A 16341-nucleotide genomic window follows, 5' to 3' on the forward strand; every position below is an offset into this window, starting at 1 on the left:
ATGCAGTAGCTGTAAATTAAAAAATTTAAAATAATATATATATATATATTATTTTATTTTTACTATTACAAACATGTGCTTTGGAAGAAAACTATTTGTCCTCAGAGGAAGGGCTATTTTTTTTCTAACTGTGCTTTTATTTTGTAAAACTCTATTCCCTCAGATGATCTCGCGATATTTCGGCTGAGCTCCGTTCGCCAGAAGAGGCGCTTGTAGAAGGAACAACATCAAATTACATGGGCTTCTGAATAATTCCAATTTATAAATGTCGAAGATGGGAAGATAGTACAAAATTATTTGGATCAGGTATCACACTAATTTACCATCTAACAGGATTACATGAAACCAAAGGAAAGCATGACGAGACGTGGATTGGCACCAATGTTTACTCGCTAGCTGCTAATATGTTGAGCTGAAGATGATCGGTGTTCGGTGATGAATAACAGCAACCACGAAGACATTCGGACAAAAAAACAAGATTTATTTGTTAATTTGTATGGCTAAATCTATTAATAGCACCCTTACATCCCCGTTTGTCCAAATAGTTTAAGTTAATCATCTCAAAAGACATGAGCAAAGCTAAAAAGCTAAAGTCGTTAGCCTGCAGAGCGAATGACAGTTCTGTGATGTTTTTCCTAGTGTGCACTGAGTAGCTCTAAAAGCTCTTGGTTTTGTTAGTGAACCTAAAATAACATTTAAGATCGTTTATCTATGAGATGCATTGACTCAACTCAGTATAATCTCTCTTAATACCTTTCTCTTTTTTTTTTTTGCAGCTGAATAGACCTCACGCTGGTTTTGAAGAGGCTCGTGACAGATATCTCTTGACTATCATAGTATGACCCAGTACCCTCCACAGGCTAGTCGCTCTAACTTCTACGCTGTTGTGAAAGCAGAAGCTTCAACACCTCCCCTCTCCACCAACATGGCCAACAGCACCGTCGTCCCCGGCAAAGTTCCAGGCACCCCTGGACCTGCTGGAAGACTGAGTCCTGAAGGCACTCAGGTGAGACACTATAGCAGATCAAATGTATTAGATTCTTACTCCATTTATATTCCTCATAACATTTATGATCTAATATCTTCCCTTCAGGTGCTCAGCAAGAAGAAGCTGCAGGACCTTGTGCGTGAAATTGACCCTAATGAGCAGCTCGATGAGGATGTGGAGGAGGTACTTAATATGACGTATTATTAGTGATATTTTCATAATTGACAAGTCAGTAGGTTGACTGAACTACTCAGTCATAAGGAAGCGTTTTATAATAGTTAATTGTTGCATTTTGAAATGAGAAATGTCCCTTTATATCCACTGCTAATTAAAAATTCATATTTATTCATGTTGGTCCCTACTATACATTTCCCATTTTTTCAGCTCAGTGCTTAGAATTATTTTATATTAGCATTGTAATACTTTTATTTAGCAAGGATGCATTAAATTGAACAAAAAATAACAGGAAAGACATTTACAAATGTTACAAAATAAATGCTGTTCTTTTGAACTTTGTATTCATCGAAAAATTAAATGTATTATGATTTCCACAAAAATATTAAGCAGCACAACTGTTTTCAACATTGATAATAATAAGAAATGTTTCTTGAATAGCAAATCAGCATAGAATGATTTCTAAGGATCATGTGACACTGAAGACTGGAGTAATGATGCTGAAAATTCTACTTTGCTTCACAGAAATAAATGACATTTTAAGATGTATATAAAAAAAATTCAAATTGTAATAATATTTAACACTATTGCTGTTTTTTAAGGTATTTTTTATCCAATAAATAGAGCATAAGAGAAATAAAAAATAATCTTACCAACCCCTTAACTTCTGAATGGTAGTATGTATAAATATATTCTTGTGTGTGTGTATATATATATATATTATTTATTTATTTATATATTTATATATTGGTACTATACGGTTATCCGGACCACACGTGTGTCTTTTAGTCCTGTATAGTCATCCCTGATTGGTCTTAACCCCAGTGACGGGTAGGTTTAGGGGCGGGGTTAGGGGTAGGCCATCGTATGATTGGTCTTAACCCCAGTGACGGGTAGGTTTAGGGGCGGGGTTAGGGGTAGGCCATCGTATGATTGGTCTTAACCCCAGTGACGGGTAGGTTTAGGGGCGGGGTTAGGGGTAGGCCATCGTGTGGTCCGGATAACTGTATAGTACCTATATATTTATATTTTACACACATATGTGTGTGTGTGTGTGTTGGTGCTTTGCTGACAGACAGTAAAATGACTTGCTGTGACTGTCACTACGCTGCTGTCTGTTGACCTGTGTCATTTCCCTTCAGATGCTCTTGCAGATTGCTGATGATTTCATTGAGAGCGTGGTGACTGCTGCATGCCAACTTGCACGACACAGGAAGTCAAATACTCTTGAAGTGAAAGATGTCCAGCTACACCTTGGTGAGGGTCTTGAATATACAGTTCCCAGTGGTTTAAGTGTCTTTTTTCAAATTGATTAAAAAAAATACATTTATTTTCATGCTTCCGTTTACAATAAACGTAATGTTTTTCATGAATTTTCTTACTATAATAGCAATTTTATAGAAAATAAAGGTACAGCAAACATTTTGTATCCTATAAGTTGTTAAATCAAGGCCAATTGCAGATTGTTTGAATGACTATCTAAGGAATTGCGTTAATATAGTCCATAATCTGTAATTCTGTTTTGAATTACAGAACGACAGTGGAACATGTGGATTCCTGGTTTTGGCTCAGATGAGATCCGACCGTATAAGAAAGCATGCACCACAGAAGCCCACAAACAGGTCAGCCATCGCTCTCATGCACTTAAACTGATCCCTCAAGATGATTTTGAAAAACAAATGACTTGCATACCTAAATATCTATTTCTGTTCTTTCAGAGAATGGCATTGATCCGCAAAACAACCAAAAAGTAGCAAGATCGGAAGTACCAACAAACATTTTTTTCCCTTGGAAGTTTTGGAAGTGGATGGGGTTTGAACCTATACATGTTATGTTAATCAAAGAGGAAGAATGCGTTGTACTATTTGCAGTACACTTCTTTTGACATTTCCCATTCAAAAGGTGTGCAGGAATTGACGTCATTTGTCTGTACAGTTCACTTGTGTTAAATCACCATGTGAACATTTTGTTTGAGCACCTTGGTGCTATACTGGGGTTTTATTATATGATAGAATCTCACAGAGCTCTGTAAAAAAAAAACATCAGATTTTTTTTTTTTTTTTTAACCCACAAACCACATTTTTATTCATATTACATGTTTAGTTGACCCATCATGCAGTCGCACAACTTCTGCTCAGCTGGCATTAGTAGCTATGCACAATTACAATCACCATGTGTCTGATTTGTTTATAATGTTCGGTGTTGTAGAACTCGTCACTTAAGTAATATTAAGTATTATAGAGAAATCCTCAGTGTGTGACTTTCTAAAGGTAAACAGTCATTTTTACCAGAGAAATAAATACCACTTCCCCATGTAATTAATTGCATTAGAACTAGTGACATAATGCAGATGTTAATTGTTAGAGGGGGTTATATATGTGATGGGTGGGAAATGGTGCATAAAGCCCACCTGCTGTGGGCAGATTAAAAAAAATAATTTGTGGATTTAAACTGAGTATAAACTGAATTGTTTTTTGTTTGGTTTTTGGCCGTGTATCACAGTGTTTTACAGTCTCCTGTTTTTCATGAATAAAAAACTTAATTGTGATTTATTCACAATGAACTCCATTGCATTGTGTTGGACTGACTTCATATCAGAAGTAATAACCATCGAGAACATATGTTTCAGCAATGTGTCTAGACTGTGTCAGCTGTATATCTAAAATCTCCCTTTATCTTTGAAAGTCAAATATTAGTGAATCATTTACAAATCTACAGGATGAGCTCTTAAAAACCTTCGGAATGTCATGTAATTAAGGTAGCCCTTTCTGTATCAACTAAAACAAATCCATGTTTATGGAATGATGTGGTCATGTGCTAAAGTAATGTGGAAATAAAAACGATTTTTTCAACTGATGGCGGTGCACTGATGCCACACTAAAAACACGTTTATCCAAAGTTAAGCCTAGAAATATGAACAAACATTTGGAAATCAAATGTGCACATGTGTGTAAATGACGTTAAGTGTTTCAGTGTGGTTTACAAAAGCTGAAATCTTGCAGAAAAGCATATATTATCCATGCCATGAGGAAAGATCTGTCTTATCAAATTTAATACCTACAATCTTACATTTGAAAGTCCTAGAGATTAGTTGTAGGTGTATTTGGCAATGTCAGACTGATCCATCCTATTTGAAGAACTTGATTGATTGAAGATTGATTGAAGTCTTTATTTCGAACATGAGAGAAGAATATGTAAAATAAAATACAAAAATGTTTAAAGCATTTTTTTTTTTTTTTTAAATAAAAGAAAAAAAAAGAGAAAAAATAACATCAGATAAGCCGTAACAAATTACAATTTGTTTTTTTGTTTTTTTTTGTTTTTTTTTCTGTGTGAACATACTTCTATCTCATGTGCGAAAAGGAGTAGGAAGAAGCTAAACTTATGTACTCCTACCCCTTTAATTCTTACATTCCTTTAAATAACAATTTTTTATGTTATTATTATTTTTTTGTTATCTGATATCACATACACACTTATACACACATCCATATACACATACATATACATACATGTACACATACATATACATACATGTATATACATATACCTATACATACATACCTACATATTTACATACCTACATACATGCATCAAAGTGACCACTAACAAGTATTTAAATCATAACAAAGGAGCACTCCTACCTTCACTACAGTGCTTCTTGATACTTCTTGAAAATCTTTTCTTTAAACATTTTTTTGAAGAGGAATATGTTAGGGCATTGCTTTAAGTTTTCATCTAGTTTATTCCACAATTTAACTCCGCAAATTGATAAACATAATCTTTTCCTTGTTGTTCTAAATCTATTAATCTTAAAATTTCCCCTTCCCCTTAAGTTGTACCCTCCCTCCCTCTCTGAGAACATCTTTTGTATATTCCCTGGCAATAACCTATTTCTTACTTTAAACATGAATACTGCAATTTGATATTCAATTTGATCATGGTATTTTATTAATCTAGACTGCAAAAATAATGAATTTGTGTGTTCCCGAAATCCGACATTATGAATAATTCTCATTGCTCTTTTTTGCATTATAACTAGCGGCTGTAGTGAATGTTGGTAAGTGCTTCCCCAAACCTCTACACAGTAATTCAAATAAGGTAACAATAATGAGCAGTACAAGATACGAAGAGATTTAAGATCCAATATATGCTTAGCTCTTGCTAGAACTGCAATGCTTCTGGACAGTTTGTTTTTGATGTATTTTATGTGAGGCTTCCAGCAGATCTTTTCATCTATGATCACTCCAAGAAATTTATTTTCATGTACTCTTTCTAAGTTAACACCCTCTATCTGTATCTGTGCTTGATGAATTGACTTACAATTTCCAAATACCATAAATGTAGTTTTACTCAAATTTAGTGATAACCTATTAATGTCCAACCATTGTTTTATTTTCTTAAATTCTGAAGTGATTAGTTCCAAGAGTTGCTGTAAGCTGTCCCCTGAACCAAATATGTTTGTATCATCTGCAAATAATACAAAATTCAATACTTCAGATACTTTACAAATATCATTAATGTATAATAAAAATAACTTTGGTCCCAACACTGACCCCTGTGGAACACCACAAACCATGCTCAAACATTTAGATGAATACTCTCCTATCTTCACAAATTGTTGTCTGTCTCTCAGATAACTACTTACCCAGTTTAAAACTACCCCCCTAATCCCAATTCGTTCCAATTTACTGATTAATATTTCATGATTTATTGTATCAAATGCTTTTTTTAGATCAATGAATACTCCAACTGCATAGTTATTTTTGTCTGTGGCATTTGTGATTTCTTCAACTTAACTCAAAGGTTGCAATATATTTTAAGTTAACAAGCACAGCTTTTCTCAGCAGCTTCATTTTTCTGGGACATCTTCTTCTGGGACATTTGGGCTGTAGGAGCTGAGCTCTTGACTCCATCCCACCCCTCACGCAACTGGATCTCTCCGCTTTTCAAGCCCTGGTAAACCCTTCTGGTCAAGAGTTCAAAGGCCTCTTTCACGTTGTGACCCGTTTTGGCCGAGGCCTCGATGTACGGCGCTCCCAATTGGCTTGCAAGCTTTTCTGCCTCGGTTCGGTTCACAGCTCGCTCTCCGGTCTTGTCCTGGTCGCTCTTGTGTCCCACCAACACGAAGAGCACTGTGTAGGGCTGCACACGTTCTGACACCTCCGCGTGCCACTGCAGCACATTTTCGAAAGATTTGCGGTTGCCCAGATCGAATACCAGAAGACCTCCGACTGAGTTCCGGTAGTAGGAGCGAGTCACAGACCTGCAAATGTACCATAGTTTAAGGATCATTTTTCCAGACCTTTGTACAATGATAATCAATCATGTATTTATACATTACATTAATTCTGGCTCCATTTCGGCCTCTTTTTACCAGCCAATCAATTCCCAATAGATAAAATCCACCCAAAAAATTCTCATTGGATATTCTGTATCATTCCAAAGGCATTTTCAAGGAAAGTCAGTTCACTCTACCGCAATTTTTGCAATGCCTCCAGGAGCTATTTCGGGAATGCAAGACCAACTCCTATCTACAGTACTTGAATGGGGAAAAACTGAAATCTCAAAAACTGCTTGCCAAGTTAACATTTAAATAACATCAAATCAGCAATAAAATCTGACATAATCTGCCCCATAAACGTTGTTTCTTACCCTCAAATAGCATTAACATAGCATTGGTCCCTCCAGTGTGCATGGAAAAGTGCTCATCTCAGGACACTGTTTCTATGAGAACTGGAGCTTCAATTGGCATTGGCCAATTGGTAAACTGGATGATAGTAATATTATGAGTGAACCATCTTGGTATATAATCTTTGATCAATAAAATGAGTTATATGTCAAATCATGTTGACTTTCAGGGGTTTAAACCCCCTTACAAGCCAATTCAGAGGTGGCTCTCACCTTTACAGGTCATCCATGTCATTTTTGCAGTGATTTTTTTTTTTGGGATAACTCAAAGCAATATTTATTGTTAAATATGTGCCTCCTCCCCCTCATCACAAGGCTCGCCACCCATGAGACATTGGAATGACATGAGGGTGAGTAATTTCCTTTTTGGGTGAACTATCTCTTTAAAGTCATTTATGCATACCAGTGAACAGGCCCAACTCCAGCTCAAAGATGCTAGATGGGCTATAAACCTTTCCAGGGGGGCCAAACTGTTGCATGGGTGGGACAGTTAAGTGGGCCAAGCCCTATGGAGCCGCGCTTGGCAGTGAATCCATTTATAGTGTAGACTGACAACATACTTCCTGAAAGTATCATGAGAATACTTGCTGTCGTGATGAGTAATATGTTTCACAATTCTGTTTTACAGAAGCAAGGCAACTTCTTTAAACTGTTGACTAAACGTACAGAAGATACTTTGAGGGGAAAACAGTCCTTCTTCTATCGCCATTTGGACAACTGTGGATTGTTCACCTTAAAAGGGATACTCCACCCCAAAGTTAAAATTCTCTCTTATCATTTACTCACCTTCATGCAGTCCCAGATGTATATGACTTTCTTCTGTAGAACACAAACGTTTTTTTGAACAAATACTCTTGACTTTGTGAGTCTCAGGGATGCCCAACCCTGCTCCCAGAGGTCAACTGTCCTGTAAAATTACCCCCAATTAAAACACACCTGAACCAGCTAATCAAGGTCTTACTAGGCAGGAGTGTTGAGGCAAGTTGGAACTAAACTGCAGGACAGTGGCCTTCCAGGAGCAGGATTGGACACCCCTGATATAATGCAAGTTGACAGTTCAAAAAACACACAAAACGAACACGACGGTAATCCATACAGCACCTTTTGATGAAGTAATGTTTTCTGAAGTGAAATGTTTGTGTGAGATAATAATGTTTTATACAATTCTAACTACCATGGCTAGCTCTAGCTGTCATATATGTGTTTGCTTGACGTTAGTCTCGCGTAGCCAGACTTTCAGACTGACGGCAGAAGGTCTTGTCTCTATCACAGCTTTTCTTGGACAAGGACCGCCCAAGAGGACGTTTCATTGACATGTAACGCAACCAATCACAGTTTGTTTTGTTCCGCGTCATTTTTAGGGGCGTGAAAATATAATGTCGATATCCCTGCAATAACAGACCGGCGTGCATCTATAAATTATTCATTCAAGAACGTTGTGCAAGTTTACTGCAACAATGGAGCCGCAAAAAATCCAGTGTTTAGTTGATCCTGATAAGTGCTCATTGTCACAGTTGAAAACATCTTCTTCCACGTGGGGTTTTGGCGTCACGGCATTTGGTTCCAGGCGAACTGTTAAAGAAAGCGACACACGTGTCTCCCGAACATCCTGTAGAATTCAACCAATCAGATCATGACTTCGAAATTCCTGAAGTGTTTCCAGAAAAGTGTGCCATATGCATCAAATGTTCAGCCAACGGTCCGTGGGCGTGACGTCTGAGGCTGAGACTAGCTTGACGTAACGTGGAATTACAGAGGGCGCACAAGTGAACACACATATAAAATATAAACCATATGAAGCGATGGTTTATATTTTTAAAATATTAAAATATCAGTATTTTTCTCATTCAAACCAATCGTTTTTCTTCAGAAGACAATCGTTCCTCACTTGGGCTTGTATGGATTACCACCGTGTTTGTTTTGTGTGGTTTTTGAAGCATCAAATTTTGGGTTACTAACCACTTGCATTATATAGACTCACAGAGATGGATACATTTTCCGAAAATCTCCATTTGTGTTCCACAGAATAATCTGGGACGGAGTCATTCAATTCATGGTAGAACTTTCAAAAGCTTGAATGTTTGGACTTACCTAAACCTCTCCTGACCAGCTGTATCCCAGAACTGCAGTTTGACCCTCACTCCAGGTTCGACCTCTAGGAAGTGTACATAGAAGTCTACTCCGACAGTCTGGTTGATGCACTCCAGAAACAGGTCTTCTGTGTATCGCTTCAACATGGATGACTTGCCCACCGTGGAGTCTCCTAGCATGATGATTCGAAACTGGTACTGCCACAACGTGAGATCCATGACTCACCGAGAGCTAAAACCAACGTGATAAATGAAAAGGCTAGAGTTCACTAAAAACTATCACTCCACCAGGATCCTTGGATATTTGACCAGAGAACCCCTTACCTTATAGTACTTGAAGTTCTCATGTTAAATATAGGTAGAAACAAACCCATAGTTCCTTAGGTTCCCCTGTGTTTTTCTGCAAAGAGCAGCATCTGTCTGAACGTTTTAGGGTTGGGAGTGTCTACTTGATCTGTTTCTTTAATCTGTCTGTTCATACTTGTTAGTGGGCAGGGTTTATGTGAGGGGCGGAGTTTATAAATACCAGCAGAAAGTTTGGAATTTCTCAAAGACCGGAGGGAATGAGCATGCTGTATCATATCAGGACAAGCCCAGCATTTCCTGTCGAGGCCAGCTAGTGGCATGCATCACATAAAAGCACATGTAATGAGCAAAAACATTTCAGCTAAGACTTTCTCAATAGGCCAACCATGAGAATGCTTCCACCCAGGTCATAACCTCTGAAGATGGCTGGAAGACTTCCAATGTCATGATGAAATCCATCCCACAATATTCCTCACCACCAGTGTGCAGTAAAGGTTAGTTTCCATTATAATGAGGCTTTCCAAACAGGAGGAGAACAACAATGGAACTGACTCCCTTAAGACACAGACAGACAGACGTTTTACCCTTTGTTTTCGGTTATGTTAGTTTAGTGGACTGCTTTATAACTCCAATGAGGCTTTAATTGTAGAACTAGCAACAGTGTGTTACTGGTATCCGTTTTTGTATTTACTGAAACACAAAAAGCCACCGATAGGCCTAAGTGCACTTAAGAAACTTGGAATGTAGTGTATGCCAGGTTAGCAAGGGTGGGGGATCCAGTATTATTAAAATAATTTGTGCATATTTTTTGTAGCTTTTCCTTCATTAAAACACCTTGTAATCACTGATCTATATATAGATCTATATATAGATCAGTGCTTGTAATGCATTTTTCTTGATGGCCGCTAGGGGACGCTCTTTCTCTATGACTATGATACTAAACATCCGTAAAAAAAAAAGGAAAGAAAAAAAGATCAACCGTAAAAGAAAGTTCAAGCTTTACTGGGGCTCATGCTGACTGTGTTGTGTTTTCTGCTGTGTGATCTTGATGGGAAATCTGTGAAAAAAGTATTCAAACTTGGTAAAAGCTATGTAGCCTACTACTAGGCTACATTCGTCATAAAAGCAAACTCAAATTAGTCATATTTAATAAAAAAACATGAATAAACAAATCTAAATAATAAATAAAAAACCTTGCACAAGTAAGCAAGTATGCAAAATAACCACAAAGCACTTGAATGAAATGAACCTGTTAAATTAAGTATGTTTATTTCATACACATAAAAAGATATTTAAACATTTGTACCTCAAACATTTAAATATAGTAGATATCAGTTAAAGAACAATCAGAAATCAGTCACTGCACTTGTAATTAAATATTGAATATGTAATTAAATGTTTGTGATTTTAAGTGGTTTATGTCTTGGTTTTTATTTAATTTGTTTAAGTACATGATTACATTTGAAAGACCATAAAATGGAAAACATGCGGTTTCATGTTGACTTCATTTGTTGTCTTCCGCTGGCTTATTTTTATGGATCTTGCCCCAGCTCTCATGCAAGCGCACCTCTCCACTCAGATAACCCTGATAAATGCGCCGGGTCAACAGTTCAAAAGCTTCTGCCACATTGTGGCCTGTTTTGGCAGAGGCTTCGATGTACGGCGCTCCCAATTCACTTGCAAACTCTTCCACCTCGTATTGATTCACCTCCCGCTCTTTTATGTCGCACTTGTGTCCCACAAGCATGAAGAGCACAGTGTACGGCTGCACAATATTGCACACCTCCTTGTGCCGATGCTTAATGTAATTGAAAGACTCCCGATTACCCAGGTCAAACACCAGCAGGCATCCGGCCGATTGAGGGATGGTAAAGCAGATAACACGCCTGAAAACATGACAGCTCAATGTTAGGTGTCAAACACACTCTGCATAATGTTAGGTGCCTTTAAGAAGTATTCAAATATTTAGGACTAAATGTAAGATTTATGTAGGCCTATTTGAATTGTGTAATCCATTTGGATTACACCGTTTTAACATAAACAAATGAATAAACTTAACTGATGCGTATTTGCATTTGCACTCAAAAAATCATGCCATAATTTGTTAATCATCTGTGTCTATTTGACTGTATTTCAAAATGCATTCACTCAAAATGCTTAGAATCTGCATAAATCTGTTCATTGTGAAAACCAAATGGATGAAAATTTAACAAAAATTCAAAATACATAAATCTTAAATTTAGGCCTAAATATTGTTTGAGTGAACTGAAAAAGGTGAAAAATTAACACGCATTACAACACTTATTCAATATGACTCGTTCATTTGAGAATGCATCTCAAAAGTGCAGATGCTATGAATTCTCACTGCTTACCAAAATGATTCATGACCGGCTGTATCGAAAATCTGTAAATTCACTCTCACCCCAGGCTCCACTTCTAGGATGTGAATGCTGAAGTCCACTCCAATAGTACAATATATTCTCTGTGGATACAGGCCCTCTTTGTAGCGCCTCAGCATGCATGACTTTCCCACATTATCGTAACCTATCATGATCATTTTAAAACGGTACTGACAGTCAGTGAGATTCATGACTGCTGATCGACTTCCACTTTTTGACAGAGGAAGGATGTTACTGCTAGTACATAGTCTTACAGAGTCATATGCTGACAGGTGGAGTTTATTTGAGAATAGGAAGTTTAGTCAAAACCTCTGAAGATAGCTGGCAGAATTTCAGTGTCATGATAAAATAATCTCTTTGTGAGAAGCACTGGTATTAAATTAATATATTAGGAAAATATTAAGTCTCTTATGCTCAGCAAGGCTGCATTTATTTGATAAAAAATATAGTAAAAATACAATCTTGTGAAATATTATTACAATTCAAAAGATTTATTTTAATATATTTAAAATTTTAATTTATTCATGTTCTGACAAATCAGAATTTTCAGCATCATTACTCCAGTTTACAGTGTCACGTGATTCTTCAGAATTGTATCAATAACAGTGCATACATTAGCCGAGCTCTAGCGTGAATGACTGATGAAACATAAACGTTGGTTAAACAAATCTTGCTCCATGCTTAATCTTTCCTCAAAGTAGTGAGAACGACAGACAATCTGCATTAATACACACAGTTTTATGTAATAGTGGCCCACAACTGATTAGCAGAAGTATTTCAGTAAGACAGTAATAATGTGAGTTAACCAGTTAGCAGGAGACCAACACAATATAAAACTCAAAACAAAGTATTTTGACCACCATCTTCCAAGAGCAAGCGTTTGGTCAATCCTGCATTGAACTCTGAGATTTGAGAAGCAGTCGTCAGTAAAATAAAGGGAACACAGCTAAAGTTTAGGATACTGATGTGGTATCGTGGTAAAGATGAATTTTAACCACTGATTCTTCACATGCTCGTCCTTGGGCAGTGAAAAAACTGGCTTTACCTTCACATTATAGAGCACAGCGCCATCTTCTCAACATGATGCTCTCCAGTATCCACAGGAATCAGCAGCAGGTTTGAGGTTGAAGTTTTCCCTGGTGTCTGCGCGCGCAATAAGTGGGCGGCAATATGCTAATGTTTCGTCTTGACGTCACAACGAAACGGCTTTTGACTCGTTTGAAAAACGATTCATTTCATTGACTCAGAGTCGTCTCTTACTTTTGAAAGACAATACATTTACATTTACATTTAGTCATTTAGCAGACGCTTTTATCCAAAGCGACTTACAAATTAGGACTAAATTAAGCGAGTCATCATGAAGAGGCAAAAACAACAACAACGCAAGAAGTGCTCAAAATACGAAGTTCAGGTATTATTCAGAGTAGCATAAGCCTGATAAGTGATGTTTCAAGGGAAAGGAAGTGTTTTTTTTTATTTAAATTTTTTTTTTTTATAAGGTTAAGTGCTCACGGAAGAGATGGGTTTTCAGCTGTCTTTTGAATGTTGTCAGGGATTCTGCATTCCGGATGAGGGTGGGGAGAGCGTTCCACCAGCATGGAACTGTGAATGAGAATGTTCTGGAAAGTGATTTTGTGGCTTTCTGTGATGGAACCACGAGACGTCGCTCGTTGACCGATCGTAGGTGTCTGGTAGGGATGTAGACTCGTAGGAGTGAGTGAAAGTAGGAGGGAGCTGAGCCTGTGATAGTTCTGTAAGCAAGCGTCAGTGCCTTGAACTTGATGCGAGCAGCGAGAGGTAGCCAGTGCAGAGAGATGAACAGAGGAGTGACGTGGGCCCTCTTGGGCTCGTTGAAGACAAGACGAGCTGCAGCATTCTGGATCATCTGTAGGGGTTTGGTTGCACATGCTGGAAGTCCAGCCCAGAAGAGCATTGCAGTAGTCAAGCCTAGAGATGACCAGGGCGAGAAGTTGTGTTGCATGCTCAGTTAGGAAGGGCCTGATCTTCCTGATGTTGTGCAGTGCAAACCTGCATGATCGAGCTGTCTTTGAAATGTGATCTGTGAAGGTCAGATGGTCATCAAACGTTACTCCAAGATTTCTGACCGACCTTGATGGGGTGATTAATGATGACTGTAGCTGGATGGTGAAGTCGTGCTGTAGAGACGGATTGGCAGGAAGGACGAGAAGCTCAGTCTTTGCCAGGTTGAGCTGCAGGTGGTGTTCCTTTATCCATGTCGAGATGTCCGCCAGACAGCTTGAGACCCGTGCAGCTACTGTGGGATCATCTGGTTGAAATGAGAGGAAGAGCTGCGTGTCATCAGCATAGCAGTGGTAGGAAAAACCGTGTGCCTGTATGATGTGTCCCAGTGATGTGGTGTAGATGGAGAAGAGGAGGGGACCAAGAACTGAACCCTGGGGAACCCCTGTGGTCAGCTGATGTGCTCTGGATACCTCGCCTCTCCATGTGACCTTGAAGGACATCCACAATAACTGTATATACAGTGCACTTTCTGATTTAAAATTTTGCAGGATGTTTTCATTCACTGTTACACGACATGAAAGGTAATTAAAAGAAAATCCATAGGGGCACTTTAATGAAGGCAAGGCAAGTTTGTTTACACATCATAATTCATACACAATGGTAATTCAAAGTGCTTTACATAAAAAGGAATTAAAATAACCATAAAATGATCACTACAGATGCATGAGAAATTAAAAATATCAAGCATAAGAAATAAAAAATAAACACAGAGAATAAAAATGATTACTAAACCTATCTGAATGAAAGTCTGAGAGTTTCAGTTTGTGATTTTACACTAGCAACACCTACTTTCCTAGTGTCTCTTCACAGAGTGTGTAAACTTTACACTGTCTGCTTTTGACAGCTTCTTCCCAGCGTCTTCACTCCTAAAGAAATCAACCTGAGACATTTTGTGTAAAAACATTTTTGTTTTTCAGCAGGCCATATAACAAAATGAAATATTTATTTATAGCAAACTTATTTATTGATTTATAGTGGTATGATGTTTTGTATATATATATATATATATATGTGTTTTTTTTTTTTTTTTTTCAGAATGCATGGCTACTTTTGAATGGCCATCAATGGAAAAATCATCTTAATTCAGTTTATTTTAGGTAGAGTTAAGTCTACAATTCAAGTTTTAAATTTCAGGATCTGTACTTGCTTGTTTTTGAACAGTTTTCCAGCTTGAATGTTGAAGGGGTTGGAATTTCTATTGTTGATTTGATTTGTATAACCTTTTCCTGTTTATAGTAAGTTAGTTGTCCAACAGGTTCATATGATCAAATGACACAGAAGTGGGAGGTATTTATGTAACAGGTCGGGTTTATACGAGCATAGGACGTATTTCTCAAACTCTGATGATAGCTGACAGAAGTTTATGATAAAATTAAATCTTTGTGTATGTGTGTGTATTATACAGTCATGTGAAAAAGAAAAGACACCCTATTTAATTATACAGTATTATTTATAATAAAAAATCATCTGTTCCTTGGCAGGTCTTAAAATGCAACAACGCATGACAAATCACAGCATTTCATTATTTATTTAACAAAATCTAGGCCAAAATGGGGAAGCCATTGGTGACAAACTAAGTCCACCCTTACTGCTTCCATAGGAATAAAGCAGTTAGGCACTGCTAATCTAATGTCTTTGATTAATTGATCATCAGCAAGTGTGACCAATTCTATAAAAGCAGAAGTTCTGGCAGTTTACTGGTCTGGAGCATTCAGGTGTGTGTTAACACAATGCCAAGGAGGAAAGACATCAACAATGATCTTAGAGAAGCAATTGTTGCTGCTATCAATCTGGGAAGCGTTATAAGGCCATTTCCAAACAATTTGAAGTCTATTATTCAACAGTAAGGAAGATTATTCATAAGTCGAAAACATTCAAAACAGTTGCCAGTATTGCCAGGAGTGGACGCCCAAGGTCAGACTTCATACCAAAGTAGAGTCAAATGTGAGGCACTCTGTCCGACAGCTAAAGCTTGGGTGAAATTGGGTCATACAACAGGACAATCTTCCCAAGCACATCAGCAAATCTACACCAGAATGGCTGAAAAAGAAAAGAACGAAGGTGTTGCACTGGCCCAGTCAAAATCCAGACCTCAACCCTATTGAAATGTTGCTGCGGGACCTTAAGAGATCTGTGCACAAACAAATGCCCATAAACCTCAATGAACTGAAGAGGCGTTGTAAAGAACATTGGGCCAAAATTCTTCCACAACGATGTGAGAGACTGATAAAGTAATGTAGAAAACGATTACTTCAAGTTATTGCTGCTAAAGATGGTTCTACAAGCAATTAAATCATAGGGTGTACTTAGTTACACATGGCTTCTCATTTAGGCCATATGTGTTGTTCATATGAGGTTGTATCTGCCTAACTTTAAGACCTGCTAAAGACCAGGGGCTGCATGTATACATTTTTAGACTTAAGTGTGTCAAAATTCTAAGAATGATGTAATTTTACTCTTATTACTTAATAAGTGTGATTCATAAAGGTTCCTAAGTGTTAAGACTAGGTCTCACCAACATTTTTAAAGACAGTGAGAGGTGGAGAGGTATCCTAACCTAGGAGTAACAAGATGGCAGTAGAGAGTTGGAGACCACACACTTTCAAACAAAGATATAATGTATTGGAGTTATTATGTATATTATGTTGAA

The 16341-nt window shown here is 37.6% G+C and overlaps 3 protein-coding genes across 4 annotated transcripts; 1 reads left to right on the forward strand and 2 right to left on the reverse strand.

The window, feature by feature from the left end:
• Positions 1-149: 149 nt before the first annotated feature.
• On the forward strand, positions 150-3728 carry taf12 (TAF12 RNA polymerase II, TATA box binding protein (TBP)-associated factor). Its single transcript, XM_082149557.1, has 6 exons — positions 150-306; positions 777-1006; positions 1094-1171; positions 2305-2419; positions 2696-2784; positions 2881-3728. Exons 2-6 carry the CDS (start codon positions 839-841, stop codon positions 2914-2916), a joined length of 486 nt encoding a protein of 161 aa, XP_082005683.1. The 5' UTR covers positions 150-306; positions 777-838; the 3' UTR covers positions 2917-3728.
• Positions 3729-5928: 2200 nt separating this feature from the next.
• Positions 5929-9407, reverse strand: rab42b (RAB42, member RAS oncogene family). 2 transcript variants are annotated; one of them, XM_082149555.1, is made up of 3 exons: positions 9268-9407; positions 8945-9175; positions 5929-6428 (listed from the first exon to the last, which is right to left on the reverse strand). In XM_082149555.1, the coding sequence occupies exons 2-3, from the start codon at positions 9160-9162 to the stop codon at positions 5987-5989; spliced, it is 660 nt and encodes a 219-aa protein (XP_082005681.1). In that variant the 5' UTR covers positions 9163-9175; positions 9268-9407; the 3' UTR covers positions 5929-5986. The 2 variants fall into 2 exon arrangements, with proteins under 2 accessions (XP_082005681.1, XP_082005680.1); XM_082149554.1 differs by having other exon boundaries at positions 8945-9399.
• Positions 9408-10676: 1269 nt separating this feature from the next.
• Positions 10677-11877, reverse strand: LOC309483634 (ras-related protein Rab-39B). Its single transcript, XM_082149556.1, has 2 exons — positions 11622-11877; positions 10677-11135 (listed from the first exon to the last, which is right to left on the reverse strand). Exons 1-2 carry the CDS (start codon positions 11837-11839, stop codon positions 10754-10756), a joined length of 600 nt encoding a protein of 199 aa, XP_082005682.1. The 5' UTR covers positions 11840-11877; the 3' UTR covers positions 10677-10753.
• Positions 11878-16341: the final 4464 nt, after the last annotated feature.

The sequence above is a fragment of the Leuciscus leuciscus genome (assembly GCF_965113295.1).
Source record: "Leuciscus leuciscus genome assembly, chromosome: 20".
In the NCBI taxonomy this organism is placed as follows: Eukaryota; Metazoa; Chordata; class Actinopteri; order Cypriniformes; family Leuciscidae; genus Leuciscus; species Leuciscus leuciscus.